The sequence below is a fragment of the Papaver somniferum genome, unplaced genomic scaffold (genome assembly GCF_003573695.1).
Source record: "Papaver somniferum cultivar HN1 unplaced genomic scaffold, ASM357369v1 unplaced-scaffold_115, whole genome shotgun sequence".
In the NCBI taxonomy this organism is placed as follows: domain Eukaryota; kingdom Viridiplantae; phylum Streptophyta; class Magnoliopsida; order Ranunculales; family Papaveraceae; genus Papaver; species Papaver somniferum.
This window is the reverse complement of record NW_020620492.1, coordinates 1,357,403-1,374,960: the sequence shown is the minus strand read 5'-3', so window position 1 is coordinate 1,374,960 and position 17,558 is coordinate 1,357,403. Positions and strand designations below refer to the sequence as shown.

General features: G+C 35.4%; 1 protein-coding gene across 2 annotated transcripts; it reads right to left on the bottom strand.

Moving 5' to 3' along the window:
* Positions 1-15,829: 15,829 nt before the first annotated feature.
* Positions 15,830-17,216, bottom strand: LOC113329016 (collagen alpha-2(IV) chain-like). 2 transcript variants are annotated; one of them, XM_026575984.1, is made up of 3 exons: positions 17,024-17,216; positions 16,265-16,817; positions 15,830-16,213 (listed from the first exon to the last, which is right to left on the bottom strand). In XM_026575984.1, exons 1-3 carry the CDS (start codon positions 17,084-17,086, stop codon positions 16,164-16,166), a joined length of 666 nt encoding a protein of 221 aa, XP_026431769.1. In that variant the 5' UTR covers positions 17,087-17,216; the 3' UTR covers positions 15,830-16,163. The 2 variants fall into 2 exon arrangements, with proteins under 2 accessions (XP_026431769.1, XP_026431768.1); XM_026575983.1 differs by having other exon boundaries at positions 15,830-16,817; positions 17,024-17,215.
* Positions 17,217-17,558: the final 342 nt, after the last annotated feature.

The window sequence follows — 17,558 nt, the reverse complement described above, 5'->3', positions numbered from 1 at the left end:
CCTTTTGATGTTGTCTTATTCACATTACTGTATGTATGCTTTCAAGTCTATCTGTTGTACACATGAAGATATAGCTTTTGAGTCTTTGCCGTACACATAGACGTAGCTTTTTGGTTCATCTTTTCCAGGAAGATTTCCATATTTAAGTCAATCCCGAAAATATCTCCATTTTTCGGAATTCTTGCCAAAGTCTGTTAATCGATTAATTTGAAAATATTTTCCATATTTTCAGTATATATCCTTAATAAATAATCATCTTTTCTTTCGGAAAATTTTCGGATCAGGAATTTATTTTTTATGAGAATATATTCTCTCCTTTAATAGCATGAAACTCACTAATGGTTGCCTCTATAGCTATTGCAGTGGTTATCAAATGAAAGAATCGTGTTCATCGATAAAGCAGTCTTTTTTGTTCTCATGCAATGTATAAGAGGCTGTATAACATTCACCTTCGCGAAAATCCTTTGGTGATTGCAAAGATGTCATTTTTATCAACAACTGTTTCCGTCAGTATTCAAGGCCAAGTTTATTCCATGCCCGCTCATATGTTGAGTGTAAGTTTTGATCAAAGTAATCTCTTTGTACTTCTGTCGATACTCATCGACTCTGCTTTTATCCAAGCTAATTCTCATAATCATCTCTAATGATTCTTGCCTATCAGCTGTGGATATAGTCTGCACCGTGAGCTGTGGATATAGGCTGCACCATCAGTCCATAGTCCATGTACTCCTTTTCTGTTAATAGACCATACTCCTTTTCTGGTTTATGGAGTTCCAAACACTACAGAAATCCTTCCTTTTATTTTGCATCACAGATCACAACTATTGCTTTTATTTTTAGTCTAGTCCAAGACTAAAATAATTTTTCGAGATCCTTGTTTTAAATATCATGGGTTCGAATATATTTTCTGTTCGTAATATGTCATTATCTCACACCTTTATTAAGGTTTCTTCCTAATACCTAATGACTCTTGCGGATACACAGTTTTTTGTTTTCTGTTAATAGACCATACTCCTTTTCTGGTTTAACCCTTGTCAATTGGAGGAAGAATTCATGAAACAGAAAACTCTCTAAAGCCTGTGAAGGTAACAACTACTGCTCAATACATCAAATTAGTTTTATATATCATCATTGGTTTGCAAATTCAGGAAACTATTTGACGATCTCTCAATAATTTTATGAAGCATGCAAATGCTTATATGAGTTATCTCTAGGTTTAGCTAAGCAAACCTAATCATCATCCTATATCTTGTTTACCTTTCCGTCTGCAATATATATTTTTTTTGCTACATACTGACACAAAAGATTTTTGGTTGGGTTATCAACAATAGTGGTACTTCCGTTTCTCAAGTACTCACTAACACCATGGAGTTTAAGTTATCTGGATATACACTCACGGCATGAAGACCGTAAAAAAAAAAATGATGAAAAGAAGATCACGAAGATCATAAAGTTCAACTGCTGCGGTCTAAATACGTGAATGAAGCATCCATGCCATGGTCGAAGCACGTCATGCAAAGTTTAAATTACAAGGTTTGTTTTCAAGATATTGTCCAAGTTGCACACTTCATTTCTCTCCGTGTCCAACTTGACGGGGGGTGTTGAAATATATGGCACACATATTAGCCACTGAGGTGATCGAGGTGGTAAATTAGCTTTTGGTTCATTGAACGGACGTGTGGAGAAGATATTTACAAGACCAAGTCATGCATAAGATTACGCATTCTGGCTATTAACTCCTTTATTCTAGCTGGATAAGTTAGTCTACCTAGTCAATGTATTTTGCTACTCTAGGTTTACTTTTGATTCAATAATCCTATAAATAGGACTCGTCATGTAACTGTAATATTATCCCAGAATCATAAAACTCTGGAGATCAATAATCCAATCCACCCTACGGGGTTCTGTCAGTGGACGTAGGCGTTAGTGCCGAACCACTTTAATTCTCCTGTCTCTTTTATCTTTGATTTAGTTTTGTCTAATCGATGATCCGTCTCTATGATACCCATAATTTATTAAATTCATTGAAGAAAGGGGAAGAAAAAAATCTCAAATAAGGGTGCCCAAACCCTTAGCCCAAAAAGACTAACCCCAAACACAAACCCCCAGTAGCTTTTATCATTTTCCAGTGAGTCACCAACTCAAAAGGGCAAGTTAACCGGTTTAGATTAGAACTTCTAATATCAGGAAGATATAGACTGTAAAATTTACAATTTTATTGATGATCTAACGATTGATACATCAGACGCCATTAGGGTTGGCATCTTTGTTTTGAATCTTGAATTCCCACTATTCTTGGTTGTTGAATTTTGATGACGTGTCACAGGTAAATGAACGTTGAATCATGTACACCCATTAAACTAAGCCTTATAACCATCTGATCATCTCTTGCTTTGTTTTTCTTTTGGGCATTACTCTGCTTTTTTTCTTTCTTTCTTTGTCTTCCCAAGGTATCAGTAGTTCCAGATTGTACCCATTTTAGCTTGTAGCCTTTAAGTAATAGTCGTAGGTCAAGATTTTCCTTGCAAACTTACACTACAGAAGTAACTGATTAACATATTCTTCCTCCTGGCCTGGCAAAGGAAGCATTGAGTTTCTAGAATGTTACAACCTCTCCTGTTGAGGTCATCAATAACTGGTATTGCATTTGGAATGGCTTGCCACTGTTTTTAAGTTATGGAGATTCCAGTGGTCTGGTTTTTTTTTTTTTTTTTTAGATTATGCTACATGAACTATTTGGTGTTTCCGTGACAAGGGTAAACCGCCCATGTAGACACCCTAGAGGTAGAAACCGTATGCCCTGAAAACTGAAAAGGGGTCTCGTTTTAGGGGATATTGGGTCACGAAAGTAGACCCACTAAAAAATTGACAAGTTAATAATTTTGTTAATCAAATTGCTCGACAAGCTTTAGACATTTTAGTACGCATTATCCATATTCGTTATTGACATGGATGCAAAGAAGTAACTGAAGGATAGAAATATATAAGGAACATGAGCAAGCTAGCTGGGATTAAAATATTACACACACGTTGTTAGTAGACGCTCTCTTAGGAACCATTTATTTCTTATTTTCCCCTTGCTCTTTCTTCTAGCTTCACGTACGATAACAACGAGAGAGCTAATGCACCCGCCTATGTCTCGCTGCTCGCGTCTGAGCATATTTAGACATGGGGCAGGTTTATGCCACCTGGGTTACTTCCCACAAGTGCATTTACACCACCTGTGTTGCCGTCTCCGAGCAGATTGACACCACCTGTGTTGCCTTTCCCCAACACATTTACGCCGCCTGTGTTGCTATTTCCGAGCACATTTGTACCACCTGTGTTGCTGCCCCCAAGTAAATTTGTCCCGCCAGTGTTACTGCCTCCAAGCAAATTCGTACCTCCTGTGTTGCTGTCCCCAAGCAAATTAGTGCCACCTGTGTTCTTATCCCCGAATAAGCCACCTGGACTGGCACCCCCGAGCAAGCCGCCAGTGTTGGCCAACAAATGCCTCTGAGTAATTATAAATATTTGGTAAATATGAGACGAAATTCAGATTTAGTATGCCAATTTTCGTACATTAACATGAAAAAAAATAAAATGCAATTGCTATTGGTCGGATGGATGCAAGGCAATTTCAGTCGAACTAGGGGAGGCTGGTGGTCTGATGTTTGTGTGTATGATGACCTCTCGAAAAAGTTTCTTACTACCTTTGTTTCTTGCATTTATATATATTTCATGTGTTTCATATCATATGCATGTGACAAATGCATTCTCTCAATATTTTTCTAACATGACATGATTCTTATAGGAAGATTAAGTACACTTACTGCGTCGACAACCAATGACGCTAGCGTCATTATCGTAACAAGAAAAAAAAACGTAGAGTCAATGCTCTTCCCCATCTCTGATTACCTAAATGATCAACTGATACAACTATCTCACTATCAAAGAGAAGATAACTTAATTGGATAGGTGATCGAATTTGTGAGGTCTGTAGTATCTACCAATAACAATTTTACGTCTGCTATTTATAGAACTTCCGTTTAGGTTCATTCGGAGTAATGACGTACAATTCTGATAATTAGTTGAAGAATAGGTAGGTATTTTGCCTTTGGATATTGAAAATAATATTTCTTAATAAAACCGCTAAAAGATGTATAATGCATGATATTCTACTTTAATGGTTTGCAAACTGTTCATGCATCCTAAGGAGTGGGTCTAAAGCAACATACGTGACTTGTTCCCTTCCACTCTCTCTGATGATGGCAAACGCTATACTAAATTATATCATCATCACATGCAAGAGTCAACTCACACTTATATGGACTGCACAAATATATCTTCTTCCTATCTACTTGTGAATGAATATTTCCCCTCTGGCTACGATGGGAGTGGTACCATGCTATGAATATGGGTACCGTCTAGTCCTCCTCAACTTGAACTTAGTTTAGGACAAGTATATTTTGTTGTGTCTTATCTACTTGTACATGATCGATGCAGTTATAGTAATTATTGTTTTTACTCCTAGCTAAAATGCAATTACAATCATAACCATTTCATTCAAATATTAATCCACGCTAGGCATGTCATCCTGTTTGAAAAATGCGTGAATATTTTACTGCAAGTTTCTCAGAAAATGTTTGAATTGTTGAATGTCGGTGAAGAGTTTTTATAAGAGCTCATTTTGGATTCGGTTTTTGTTCTGGTCATGTAATTAGTTCGCAAAGGATTAATGGTTTCTCGGCCTTGTTTTATATCCCTTGTACAGTTGTACTTGAAATCTATGCTTTAGAAAACAAGCTTGCAATTTCATATAACCAGATTTATATCTTATCTGGTAATACACTAGTCTACCCATTTCGATCGATAATATTAAAAGTAAGAGTGTACAAAATACCGTGAGGTCTTTTCTTGTAAGGCTATGGTGGTGCTTGTTGCTTACTTTTTGTTATACTAAAGGCGGGTATAACTAAAGGCGAGGCGAGCCCCCCGTGTTAGGTGTCTTATTGTGACGTGCCAGAAATTAAGGCGTGCTGCATTGTGCCATAATTGAGGACGTATTGTGATGTGCCAGAAAATTAATCTTGTTGTGCCGTAATTGAGGACGTATTGTGATGTGCCTCAAAAGTAATCTCGCTGTGCCGCGCTGTGGTGGATACAATAAAATTATGGTGCCAACGAGTTTCAAATTGGTAATTTGGCTTTTCTTGTTTATTTTCAATATACTATCCTAAAGTATGTATAAACGGGGCTAGCTCTCACCTATAATCTTTGGAATGTCCCGTGAATGATGGTGCCATTTATCAGATAATGTTGATTATGTTCTTCGGATGTCATCTTCAGTGTATTTGTCTGTCAACTGGGGTGATGGGCTATTTTCATTATTGTCTTCAACTTTTTCTGTTCAGTATTTAGTTAATTTCAACGTGATGCCTTCTTCATTAATAATTTTCTTGTTTCTAGCCTGAGCCAATTGCCCTGCTTGATCCTGTTTGTTTTCCATACTCCATAGTGTTACCTGCACCACAAATTAAGTAGGTGGCCAATATAGGGTTTGTTGTTGTTTTGTGTGTCGACTAGTCTAGCTACTTAGTACCATTGCTAATGTATTCCTTTTCTTTCTCAATCTCTTTATTCTGTAAGTTGGTCAGCTTGCGTCAAAGATTATTATTATCGTCTGGAGATTTTGATTTTTGACAGATGATATAATGATATTGTCTGTACCCTGATATTTTGCACCATGTATGGGCTAATTGGCCTTATATGCGCTATACATGAAAGCCCATGTGCAGAAATCTAGAAGGAAAATTAGGCGTGAGCCCAAAAAAAAAATATTTTCATTATCAGGTCCACAATTAACTTTAGGTACCATGACATCCATAATTATTTCTCTGACATCCATAATTATATGAAATTATTAAAAATATCTGCATGATGGATTATGCATTCGCATGATGGGTTATGCATGAAAGGTATAATTGTCAACGCAACTCGGATATATAACATATCTAAAAATCTGCGCTTTGGATTTTACAAATTTTATATCGTTTAAAATCTTTTTAAGAGAGCTATGCAACAAGTACAAACAACAATATCAAATTTTTGTTTTTCACGAAAAAATCGGAGGTGATCATCATTTTAGGCACAATTTCGAAAATTGACTACATAAACCATTATGCAGCCACCAAAAAAGATGCATAACACATTCTGCAGACGCATAACGAATTATGCAACTATTTTCTCGACTGCATAACAAATTATGCATCTGCATAACAAAGTTATGCATCTATAACAAGTTATGTAACCATTGTTTTGGTCGATTTTAGTGCGTACATAAAAAATTGATGCATAATGCAGTATGCATCCATATTTACGGATGCATATCAGGTTATGCATCTATTTTCTCGATCCATACCGGTTGGTTTGTGGTGGCGACGCCATTTTCAATCAGGTACGTCGGTTCAAAGAGAAAAAAGAAGGAATAAAAGAGAAAACAAAGGAAGAAGGAAATCAAAGTAAGAAAAAAAACATAAGCGAAGAGATAACAGAAGCGAATAACTAATTTTAATAAATATGGGTTTGTGTGAAAAAATTTCTCATATAATGGGTGCGCGCCTGAATTTTTTTGGACGTGGGTTTCTTAGTGTAGAAAATCTGAAAAATGGGTGTGATAGTAGTTTTCACAATCTAGAAACGACCGAAAAGTGGAGTCCGAATTTGTGCACACTCCTTAACGAGTTTACACGTAACATTCCAATCTCTAACCTTGATTTAATTTAGGGAGTTATGTAACGAGGTTCGTGATTCTAAACATGGAGGGTAATGAGGCCATCAGTTAAATAATTAACCAAACAGAAAAATATGTTAAATATACACAACCTCCTGTAAAAAACTGTAGCTAATTAAGCATCATAGGGTTTTGCATGATTCCCTCCCCCCAAGATGGACACAATTTCCCAACCAGGTTCTCCAACTTTAAGCCTTTGGTACAAACCTTAAAAAGTCAGTTCACCACGGTTCGGCAACCGGGTTCGTGAACTGTTTCCGACTGAACTTACAGTTCGCGAACATGTTCGCCAACCTTCCTGTATTTCTGAAATCAGATATCTATAATTTGCAAACCTGAGCAAAAATATCAAAAGTTCATGAATTTCTCACTTTGATGTTTGAAACATTGCCAAATGATAAAATCACTTATATGGGCGATTTTCAATTGATCCAGAAGTAATTCTCAAACAATAAATTGTCTTGAACTAATATTATTAAGGACCTTTGCACATTTATGTTAGAACCATATTTCGAGATTTTTAACAAGACAAGCTTGACTCAAAAATTTTTCTTTGTAAAGCTATTAGAAGTCATACGACATATTCTAAATAGATAGAATGGTAAATAGGGAGTAGAATAGAATGTTTCAGTCTTCAGATACCTGTTACAGGAGTTCTTCAAATATCTTCGTGGATCTTCAGTCTTCGATGGTGATGTCTAATACACAACTACCAAATTCTAACCTAGTCAAAGATAAATTAATAGACTAGAAATCAAGAAATAGTTTTGATCATCTAATGTTGAAAACAAGCTTGAGATAGCAAAACTTGTGGGTTCAACCGAGCATTGATCTAACAATTAGGGGAGTAGCTTCAATAGTCCACTTTAAAAAAATTTTGCTAAAGCACTATGAATAAAGCTTGGTGTATTGTCAGTATCTATCTATGTTGAGATTTTATGCTTCTAAATGAGTCATTGAATTTGAATTGTGTTACCGAAGGTATTTCCTGTGAAAGAATGCAAAGATATCTTTGTCTCGGAATCGATAAGTGATTTTACAACTTCCTCAAAGAGCTTATCCTCTTCCTCTTCAATGTGTTGAACTTCCTGACCTTGAACTTGCAGCATATAAAGGTGTTATTTTCCCTTGCAAAGTTGACCATGTCTTGTAAACCTTGTGGAAATTATAAACCTCTTTCCAATTATAGAATAGTCATTCTCACGGCGTATTCTCAGCTTCTCCTCAGTAATTCCTTATATGGGTGGTCTGGAAGTTTAAGATTTTGATTGGTTATTTAAATAAATTTTGGTTGTAATTAATAGAGGTGGTGTGGTAGGATCCGTGAAGATGGGTTTGTGTGGAAATTTTGGGTTGGAAAATGATCTAGAAGTTTGGAAGGATCTAGTGGAAGATTGACTGAATGGTTTAGTTGACCGATGTTACATTTCATAATTCTATTCTTGCATACGAGCTAAAGATGAGACTTGAAGCAAGATGGTAAAATAAAATATAGCTATAGCGTCAAATCTCAGATTTTCACCCACTGATAAAACTCATAACAAAATACTCTTCATCAAAAGAAGGATTCTTACTTAATAATAGAGATTTAAGAGCCTCAAACTCTTCAGAATAATCTTCTACAAAATTAAGTTCAAATAATTAATTTGTTAAAGGTACACAGCAAATTTTCATCAATACAAATATAGTACGAAGACTCTTACAGGGGTGTATTGGATCCTGATTTATTTGGATTTATATGGATATAAGTTTTACCTGAATCTGGTGGATATGTATGGTTTCTTAATGAATCTTTCATATTCTTAAGGATATATATTTTCAGATGATAATGGATTATAACTTGGATTAATTTAGATTTAGAAAGATTGAAATAAATTTCTAACACCAAATATCTTAAGAAAAATGAGCGATTAATAATTAAAAAAAGTTCAACATACCAAAATAAATAAATAAAATAAAATAAAATCCTTATTACTCTTAATTAATTATAATCTAAAGTCCATCCAAGTAAGTAAAATAACCTCATGATTCATTGTTATTTACTTCACCGGTTTCATCTTTCCACATTTCAGCAGCGATAGTTAATCGTCATTTATTTGCATCTGCATGCTGACGTTGTTGACTTTGAATAGTTGGATCCAAATCTTATTCTTCATCATCCGAAGACGAAGAATCATCATCCTCTTCAGGTGGAAATTCATCTGATCGACATTCTTTTCGAAGAAAATTATGCATCCCAACACAAGCTAATACAATATGTACTTGTGTCTCATATGGAAATGGAGGTGTCGATTTAAAGATAGTGAAGCGGGTTTTAAATATACCAAATATTTGTTCAAATACATTTCTTAATGAAGCATGGCGATGATTGAACAACTCATTGGCAGTTTCAGGATGACGACCTTCGTTTACTCTTTGCAACCTCTTGTTGTTCTTCCCCCATATCAGACATTCTAGTTACGTATTTTCAAGTACATACAGATTGGGTACAGTAAGGTTAGAGGTTTAAGCAAAACGTGTTTTATGATTGTTAAATAACGTTAGCACTAATGAATATAAAAATTAATCTAAAAAACAATACCTTTTCACGCAATAAAAAATCTGCCTCTTGTTCCTTAAACAAAAAAAAAAAAAAAAAACTCATCAAAATAATGGCGACGAATACCCGATCAATCACAGTAGCAAATAGGTTTGTTTCCATCATATCAGAATCACTTGCAAAAGTGATGATCATCTTGTACATACATCACATCAATAATTAAAGAAGAAAAATCATTTTCCATAATAACTTCTTTTAGCAAGCTAGTAGAATGACAATGGAATAAATAATAAACTGATAATCAAACAGGAAAAAATATGATCTTGAATTTGAGAAATACATACGTCTTGTGTATCTTGTCTTTCTTGCTAAAGAGATGGAGGATCCATTTTGTTTACGGTGATGAAGAAAAAACACTCGCATATATATATGAATATATATGTCAATATATGACTACCGTGAGTATCCATGAAAATCTCATGGTCTTGGTCGAGATTGGTAGAGGATAATTTTATATATATTTTTCCTAAATATATCCTAGAAAATCCTAATATATCTTGAATCATTAACAATCCAAAGATATCTGATCCTAATTGAATACCTAGGATATTTAGAGAATCTGAAATAATCCTAATTGAATACCTAGGATATTTAAGGAATCTGAAATAATCCTAATTGAATACCTCGGAGTTTTGAAGATATTTAGTTATCCAAATAAATCCGGATCCAATACACCCCTGTTAGAAAAACCAGGCCAAGGAATCAAATTCCTCCCAATTTTAAAGTTGAGAAATTAACCATTTATCTGCTTTATTTTCCAAGTAAAGTGATGCAATACTTACCTGTTGGTCATAGAACATTATGAAGCTGAAATAATATATCATATTTTTGGATCCACCTCGTGGATTATCACCATCAAACCTAGGGATACCAAGCTTCGGAAATCAGTGTAGGTGGTGGAGACATCCTCTTGCAAACCATAGAACCACCACCTGAACTAGATCAATTTTTCATATGGGATATGAGATGTTTCACAATCATTTACATTGTCGAAAATTTGTACTGGATTTGCATAATCGAAGATACCAGTGTAGCCATTTGAGGAAGGAAAGATTTAATCGATCTTATCTTGTTGGATCTTGTGAGATGAATCAATTCGAGGACACATTTGAACTAATTTGCCATCTGCATAAAGAAGCTTCCGTGTATGCAATTTTTATACATCTGCTAACGCTTTAGTAGTAGGATTAGAGAAACCTTCCATTAGAAAAAGAGAAGAAAAAAAACGGCTCTGATTCCAAATATATTATACAGTATAATCCCTATAAAATAATAGCGTCGGGAACGGTAAAATTTATCAATTTATTGATATTAAATAATCGCATAAATTAATAATTATTAAATCATATATTAACTAATTTATCAAAATATTTTTTATATTATAAACAAAAATAATCAACAAAATGAACCAATACGCTTTATTCCATTGCAAATTGTTTTCGTCATTGTAAGATTCGTTCAATGGATGACATTGTATCAAAGAATCCAAGTGAATCGTTAGATAATAAAGGAACTAGAGAATTACAAAATTTAATCGATGGATTGAATTATCACAGTGGAATGAATGTTGAATTTCTTTTAAGCTTCCTCCAAAAGGATATTATTTCAGATTCGTTAAGTGACGAAGAAATTATTGAGAGTGTCATGGGAAAAGACCAAAGTGATGATGTGGAAGTCGAAGATGAACGTGTAGTTACAAATCCACCTTCCCGTAAAGAAGCTATCAAAGCTGCAAAGATATTGAATAGGCATCAGGAAACGACGACACAAAATACTCTTCTAATGTTAAGAAAAATCAAGATGAAATTCAAAGTGACATCAATTTTAAGAAAAACCAAGTCTCAATTGAATCATTACTTACCAAATTAATATAAACTGGAGAGTTATTAATTTATATATACGTATTTTTTAAATTGGGTTTTTAAATCCCAAAGGTTATATTAAAGTTCAAACCTCAAAGAGGTTTACTACCTACAAGCCCAGATAGCTGGGAAAAGAAAGAAAACAATCCCCACACATCCGATGCTGACGAGTTTCGAACTCAGGTCGCTGGTATCATCACCCAACAATTTTAGCACTGTACCGCGGTGAGATCTTCTATTAACTTGTATATTCGAAGGGACCAATATAGAAAGCTAAAAAAAGTTATTAATTTAACACGTTAGTCCCGATTTCAGACCGTTAAAATCTATTAATTTATCGTAATTATTAATTTATCGCGAATTGAATTATAGGGGTTATGATGTACTCAGTACAAATTGAGAATCAGAGATAGGAATAAATGAGAAAGGGGATAGGAATCTGGCTCGCAAAGAACACATCCAAATGTAACCTCTTCTTTCCAAAGAACGCGCAACAATATAATTTCATTCAAGTCAAATATCCCTCGTCAATCGATGTTCTTACACATTTATAATCTCACAAACCCTATATGGGATCAGCCTCTCTCGGCCACAAGTGTGGCTATCTAAACTACCCTCTAATTAAACAACAGACACAAATAAATCATTTATTAGATATTGGATAAGGGATACCGCAACATAAGGGCTCCCGGGGTACATGACTAAAAATTTGGGATTTTTTGTTATCATTATACGAGAAATAAAAAAAAAAATTGAAGTAGTTTTTTTTGCCCAAATTAACGGTCTAAAAACTTGACTCTTACATTCGGGTAATAGACCCAACTGATCTAGTTGATAATTGATATCGATGGAAGAATGATTCAAGACAAAGTCAGGAAGCACCTTTGGAAGACTAGCACTGCTTACAAAATAAAGTTATTTGCATGGAAATGCATACAGGAAGCTCATCCTACTAGGCTTAAATTGGCTCTGCACAGTGACAGCATCAAAACTCAGTGTGCTATTTGTGGTCATGATGAAGAATTATTGGAGTATTTGTGTTCAGTTGCAGACATGCTCGCAGAGTCTGGAGGTTGGTTAATGTTAAGGTTGATGAAGTTCAAAGCAGAGATATTAGTGTTTCTGAATGGGTGGAAAGTTAGTTTACAACCAATAATGGGCCGAATGATGAGAAGCGGCTATACACTTGGATGAAAAGTGCTTGGATTATATGAAAGGATAGATACGATGTGGTTTTCTAGGGAATATCTCTTAATATATCATTTTATTTCCATGCACAAGATTCACTATCACTTGCAATCTCATTTACATGACACTAATGCATACATTCATACAAATAGTATTCATAGATATTTCCCACTGGCAACCTCCCATGCATAATGTTTTAAAATTTTAATGCAGATGCCTCCTTCGACCATGATACTAACCAAATTGGAATATTGTTCTACGTTCCCATACAGGCACATTGGAAGGAATTAAAGGATTCTATGCAGACGGAGTACTGAGTCCGAAGATGGGTGAATGCATGGCAATACGTGAAGCACTAGCGTGGGCTAAGGAAAAGCATTTTGCAAGAATTCACATAGAAGCTGATGCAAAATTCTTTATTCAATCAATCACATACAATGTTGTTCTCATACAATGGGAGAATAAGAATTTACTGAAGTTTTTTACAATATAATTTTTCTTTTATTAGTCGAGATGACATTCAGGTAGTTGATGCAGTTGCTAAACCTGATGGGGAAACGGCTACTAGTTTAGATCTCATTAATAATTTTCTTGAAGAACTATTTAATCTCCTGGCAAGAGACTACAACCTTTCCCCCAATTAAATTTTTTTTTCTTTTTTTGCATCAAAAAATATAATTGATATCGATGGTTCACTTGAAAGGGCCCTGAAGGGTAGCCTGCTCGGCTGCTCTCTTCCTCTTCCTCGGAAGACAAGGCACAATCATTTTGTGGGATCCTCCAGGAGTCCTGGACGTCGGGGCACAACGGAGAGTCGGTGACCTCATATTCCATTTTCATTTCGAGAGAAATCTCTCTTCTTAATTAGTGAATTATATGGTCCAAATAATTGTCAAGTGCATTGGTGTATTGGTTAATATATTCCGTATGAGTTCGACCAGTTTTTTATTGATTTTTCATTTGCCCAAACTTAAAATCATATATGACGATTCAAACAAGAAGAGAATTAATAATATTGGTTGGTCCGCGGTCGTGAACTCTAAAAAAAGTGGAGGTCTAGGGATCTGAGTGTCTAAACATGTAAATTCGGCTCTTCTCAAAAAATGGTGGTGGAGATTCGGGCGGAAAAAGATGCGTTTTGGAGAAAAATAATTGTGGAGAAATTTGGTGAAATTTCGACCGGATGAGAAACTCTTAAATCAAAAGGGCCAAAAGGGTGTAGTTTGTGACATACTATATATAACGGAAAATGAGTCATTTGTCCAAATATTTTTAAAACATGGTTCAAATGGACGAGTAAAAATTAGTATGGGTGAAATGGACAAAAAAAAATCAGCAAGGATGAAACTGGATTCATCCTGGCTTAAACTTAAAAAATAGTGAGGATGAAACTGGATGCATCCTGTGTAAATTAAAAAATAAGAAAAAGTATTTGAAAATTGGCAGGATGAAACTGTTTACATCCTGGCTATTTTTACATTTTTATCCATTTAAACAGTATCAAAATCTAAGTGTCCTTTTCACCCAGGAATTATTAGTTTTGGTTTTTTTAACCAATTTTGTGTATATATAATGAGCTTGAAGACGTCAATAAATATATAAGATTCAAGATTGGGGAGGGTAACGAAACTAGATTTGGGAAGACCTTTGATTCGGAGATTTTGTCCTATGCAATAGATTTCTGTTAGCTTTTGAAGCTTCAAGAACTAAAGGGTGTGTAATGGCTCGATTGTATGAGATATCAAGTGACGGCATCAAATCGAAGCTTATGTCTCGAGAAAGATACTCACAAGCTATAATGAGGGAGGTTGATTCTATAAAATCTTCATTAGAATTGGTCAATATCCAAGAAGGAGTTATAGATTCTAGATTATGGATGGTTTGAGATAATGGTAAGTTGGAGGCATATACGGTAAAGAATTAATGGAGTTATCTCTCTAAGTGAGCCGGGTGATATAAATTTTTCAAACGAGATTATATGGAGTCGTTTATATCCTTATAAAGTCAATTTCTTTATATCACTTCTCTCCCACAATAAGTTGATGACGACCGATGATCTTATTAGAAGAGGTATGGATGTGGATAGGTCTTGTCGGTTTTGTGAAGAAGAAGATGAAACAAGTTCTCATTTGTTTTATGATTGTTGGAGAATTAAAAGAATTTGGAATTACTTTGTTGAAGGATGTAATTTCCATTGGAACTATAGTACTTGCATTTCCACAACTATTCAAACTTGGAGTTATGATTGGGGTGATGAGCGGCTCAATCGTATTTGGAACAATCTTCCGATTGCGATATGGTGGTGCATTTGGAAGGAACGTAATGCAAGGATTTTCAACAACAAAAAGAGAAATTTAGCAAGCATAATTAGAGATATCAAGATTCAAGCTTATTTTTGAGCCGAGTCAAACACTAAGATGATAGGTTTAACGGCTAATATGGTAGTTTGTTTATGGGATTCAAATTTCTATCGTCCTATTTGAGAGGGCATGTAGTTGCAAGAGTATATGTCTACTCTTGCTCTTGTAAATTTTTTCTTTCTTTTTGGTGATTGACTCGCGTGTTGGTTTCCGTTTTTTTGTTTCGGCTGTATTTATTGGGTTAAGATATTCCTTAAGTGCCTTATTTTTAATGAATTCTCCTTTTGACCGATCCAAAAAAAAAAATGATGGGAGAAAAGTTTAACATTTCCAGTTGCAGTTATATATGCTTAATGTTTAGATGCTTTATAAACAACTTGAAATCAAGGTTTTCTTTTAGTTGTTCTAAGCTTTGTTGTTTATTATTTCATATTTCCTCTTATGGTTTTCATTCAGGTAAGAGATTAGTAATGTATCAAATGTTATGCATTTGTGTGTGTGAGGGGGGGATGCAAATGTTTTTCTGCACAACGATGTTAAAACCATATGCCGCCCCCAAAATGCTTGAACAGGTCATCTAACCAGCTTCATGAATGATGCAAAGTCTGAAACTAACTGCGACGGAAATCTGGTTTTGGAAGCCTCCTAAAGTCTAACTTTTACAATTAAGAGAGCATCAAAGGCAAAAACAATAATTCCTTTCATTTTTTCTCGTCTCAGTCGCTCCCTCCAGCTAGTACCTATCTTGTTCCAATATTACTCATTTTGTCAATGAATTTCTTCTCTTACTTATTTTGTTAATGATTTCCTGCTAACTTGCTTTATAATTTTGTTGGTTACTGTACTCTTTGTTTATCAAAGATCACTTACACAGAAACACATATAGTAGAAAATTGACTGCAAAAAAAGGTACATATCCCATTAGGACAGGGATGGGAGGGGTTTTGCAGTGGGCTATTATGCTGCATATTAAGTCGTAGTTTGGAATTGTTCATTCCCCTGAAAAATCTGTTGTGCGGAATATAGCAGTTATGTCTCTCAATGAGCATAATAAAAGGAGAAAGGAAATTAATAATAATGTTTTCGTATTACAACGAAAAATGTAAGAAAACTTCAAATTAAGGCATTGTTCAGAGCAGTCTTTTACCAAGATACTGCTACAAATTAACCGGAGGATAATACAAAGAACATGATCATCAAACTAGTATAACATAAATAATTACATGCACGACATAGGTTGTTAGTAAGGAATTGTGCTCTCTCTTAAGAACCATTTCTTCCTTACTTTCTTCTCGCTATTCCTTCCGGCTCCACAATAACGGCAAGAGAACTAATGCGACTACCTAAGCTGCTGTGCACATGCTGCTGGCGTTCAAGCACATTTACGGATGGGGCCCAACTATGCCTCCCACCACAGGCAAAGTTGTGCCACCTACACCAGGTAGGCCAGGCACGTTGGGCAAAGCAGGCAAACCTGCGCCACCTACACCAGGTAGGCCGGGCACGTTGGGCAAAGCAGGCAAACCTGCGCCACCTACACCAGGTAGGCCGGGAACGTTGGGCAAAGCAGGTAAACCTGCGCCACCTACACCAGGTAGGCTGGGAACGCTGGGCAAAGCAGGCAAACCTGTGCTACCTACACCAGGTAGGTTGGGCATATTGGGCAAAGTTGGCAAAGCGCCACCTACCACGGGCAATTCAGGCACAGGTAAGCCACCTGCCATGGGCACATTTAAACCACCTATTTTACTGTCCACAAGCCCATTTACACCACCCGTGTTGCTGTTACCAAGCGCAGCTAAGGTGCCCGTGTTGCTATCTCCTAGTAGATTTGCACCACCGGTATTGCTATTCCCCAACAAATTTACACCTTTTGTATTGCTGCCTCCAAGTACATTTACACCACCTGTGTTGCTGTTCCCGAGCAAGTTTGCTCCGCCAGTGTTCTTGTCACCCAACAAGCCACCTGGGTTGGTATTCCCGAGCAAGCCACCAGTGGTATCCCCGAGACCACCAGTGTTAGCTAGCAAATGCCTCTGTATAAAGTTACAAACATTTCTGTAAGAATAGATAAACCAAAAACTAGAATGCATGCCAATATTCATATATTAACACAAAAAATAAAAAATAAAAAATGTTAATAGCAAGATGGATGCAAAAACTTTTCAGTCGAATCACACTAGGTGTGATCGTCACTTTTGTTCTAGCATGATTAATATAGTGAAAGATTAATTATACTTACTGCGTCGACAACCATTGACGCTGTCATCATTATCATAACAAGAAAACTAATGCTCGTTGCCATTTCTGATTATCTAAGTGACTATCAAAGAGAAGATAGCTTAGTTGGATAGATGATGGAATGTATGAGTAACTGTAGTGTATCCATAACAATGCTAGTATATTTATAGAATCCTAGATTTTAGGTTTAATTGTAATAAGCACGTACAATTCTTATTATTGATTGAATAAGAATTTTTATTTTATTTTTTGGATTTTTAAAATAATATTTCTTCTTAATAACGATAAAAATGTATAATGCATGAAATTGTAGCTACATAAGTAGTAACATGCAAGTGTTTTTCTTTTAGGTTCATGCATGCATTATTCTAACGAGTGGGTCTAAATTTACGTACGTGACTTGTTACCTTCCACTTTATCTGATGATGAAAAATATATTCTCTTTCTCTAGTAAAAATCAGGTTCACGTAAATTAGATTATCCTCCAGATCGATACTGTATGGATTGGATAATTATATCTTATTCCTATTTCCTTG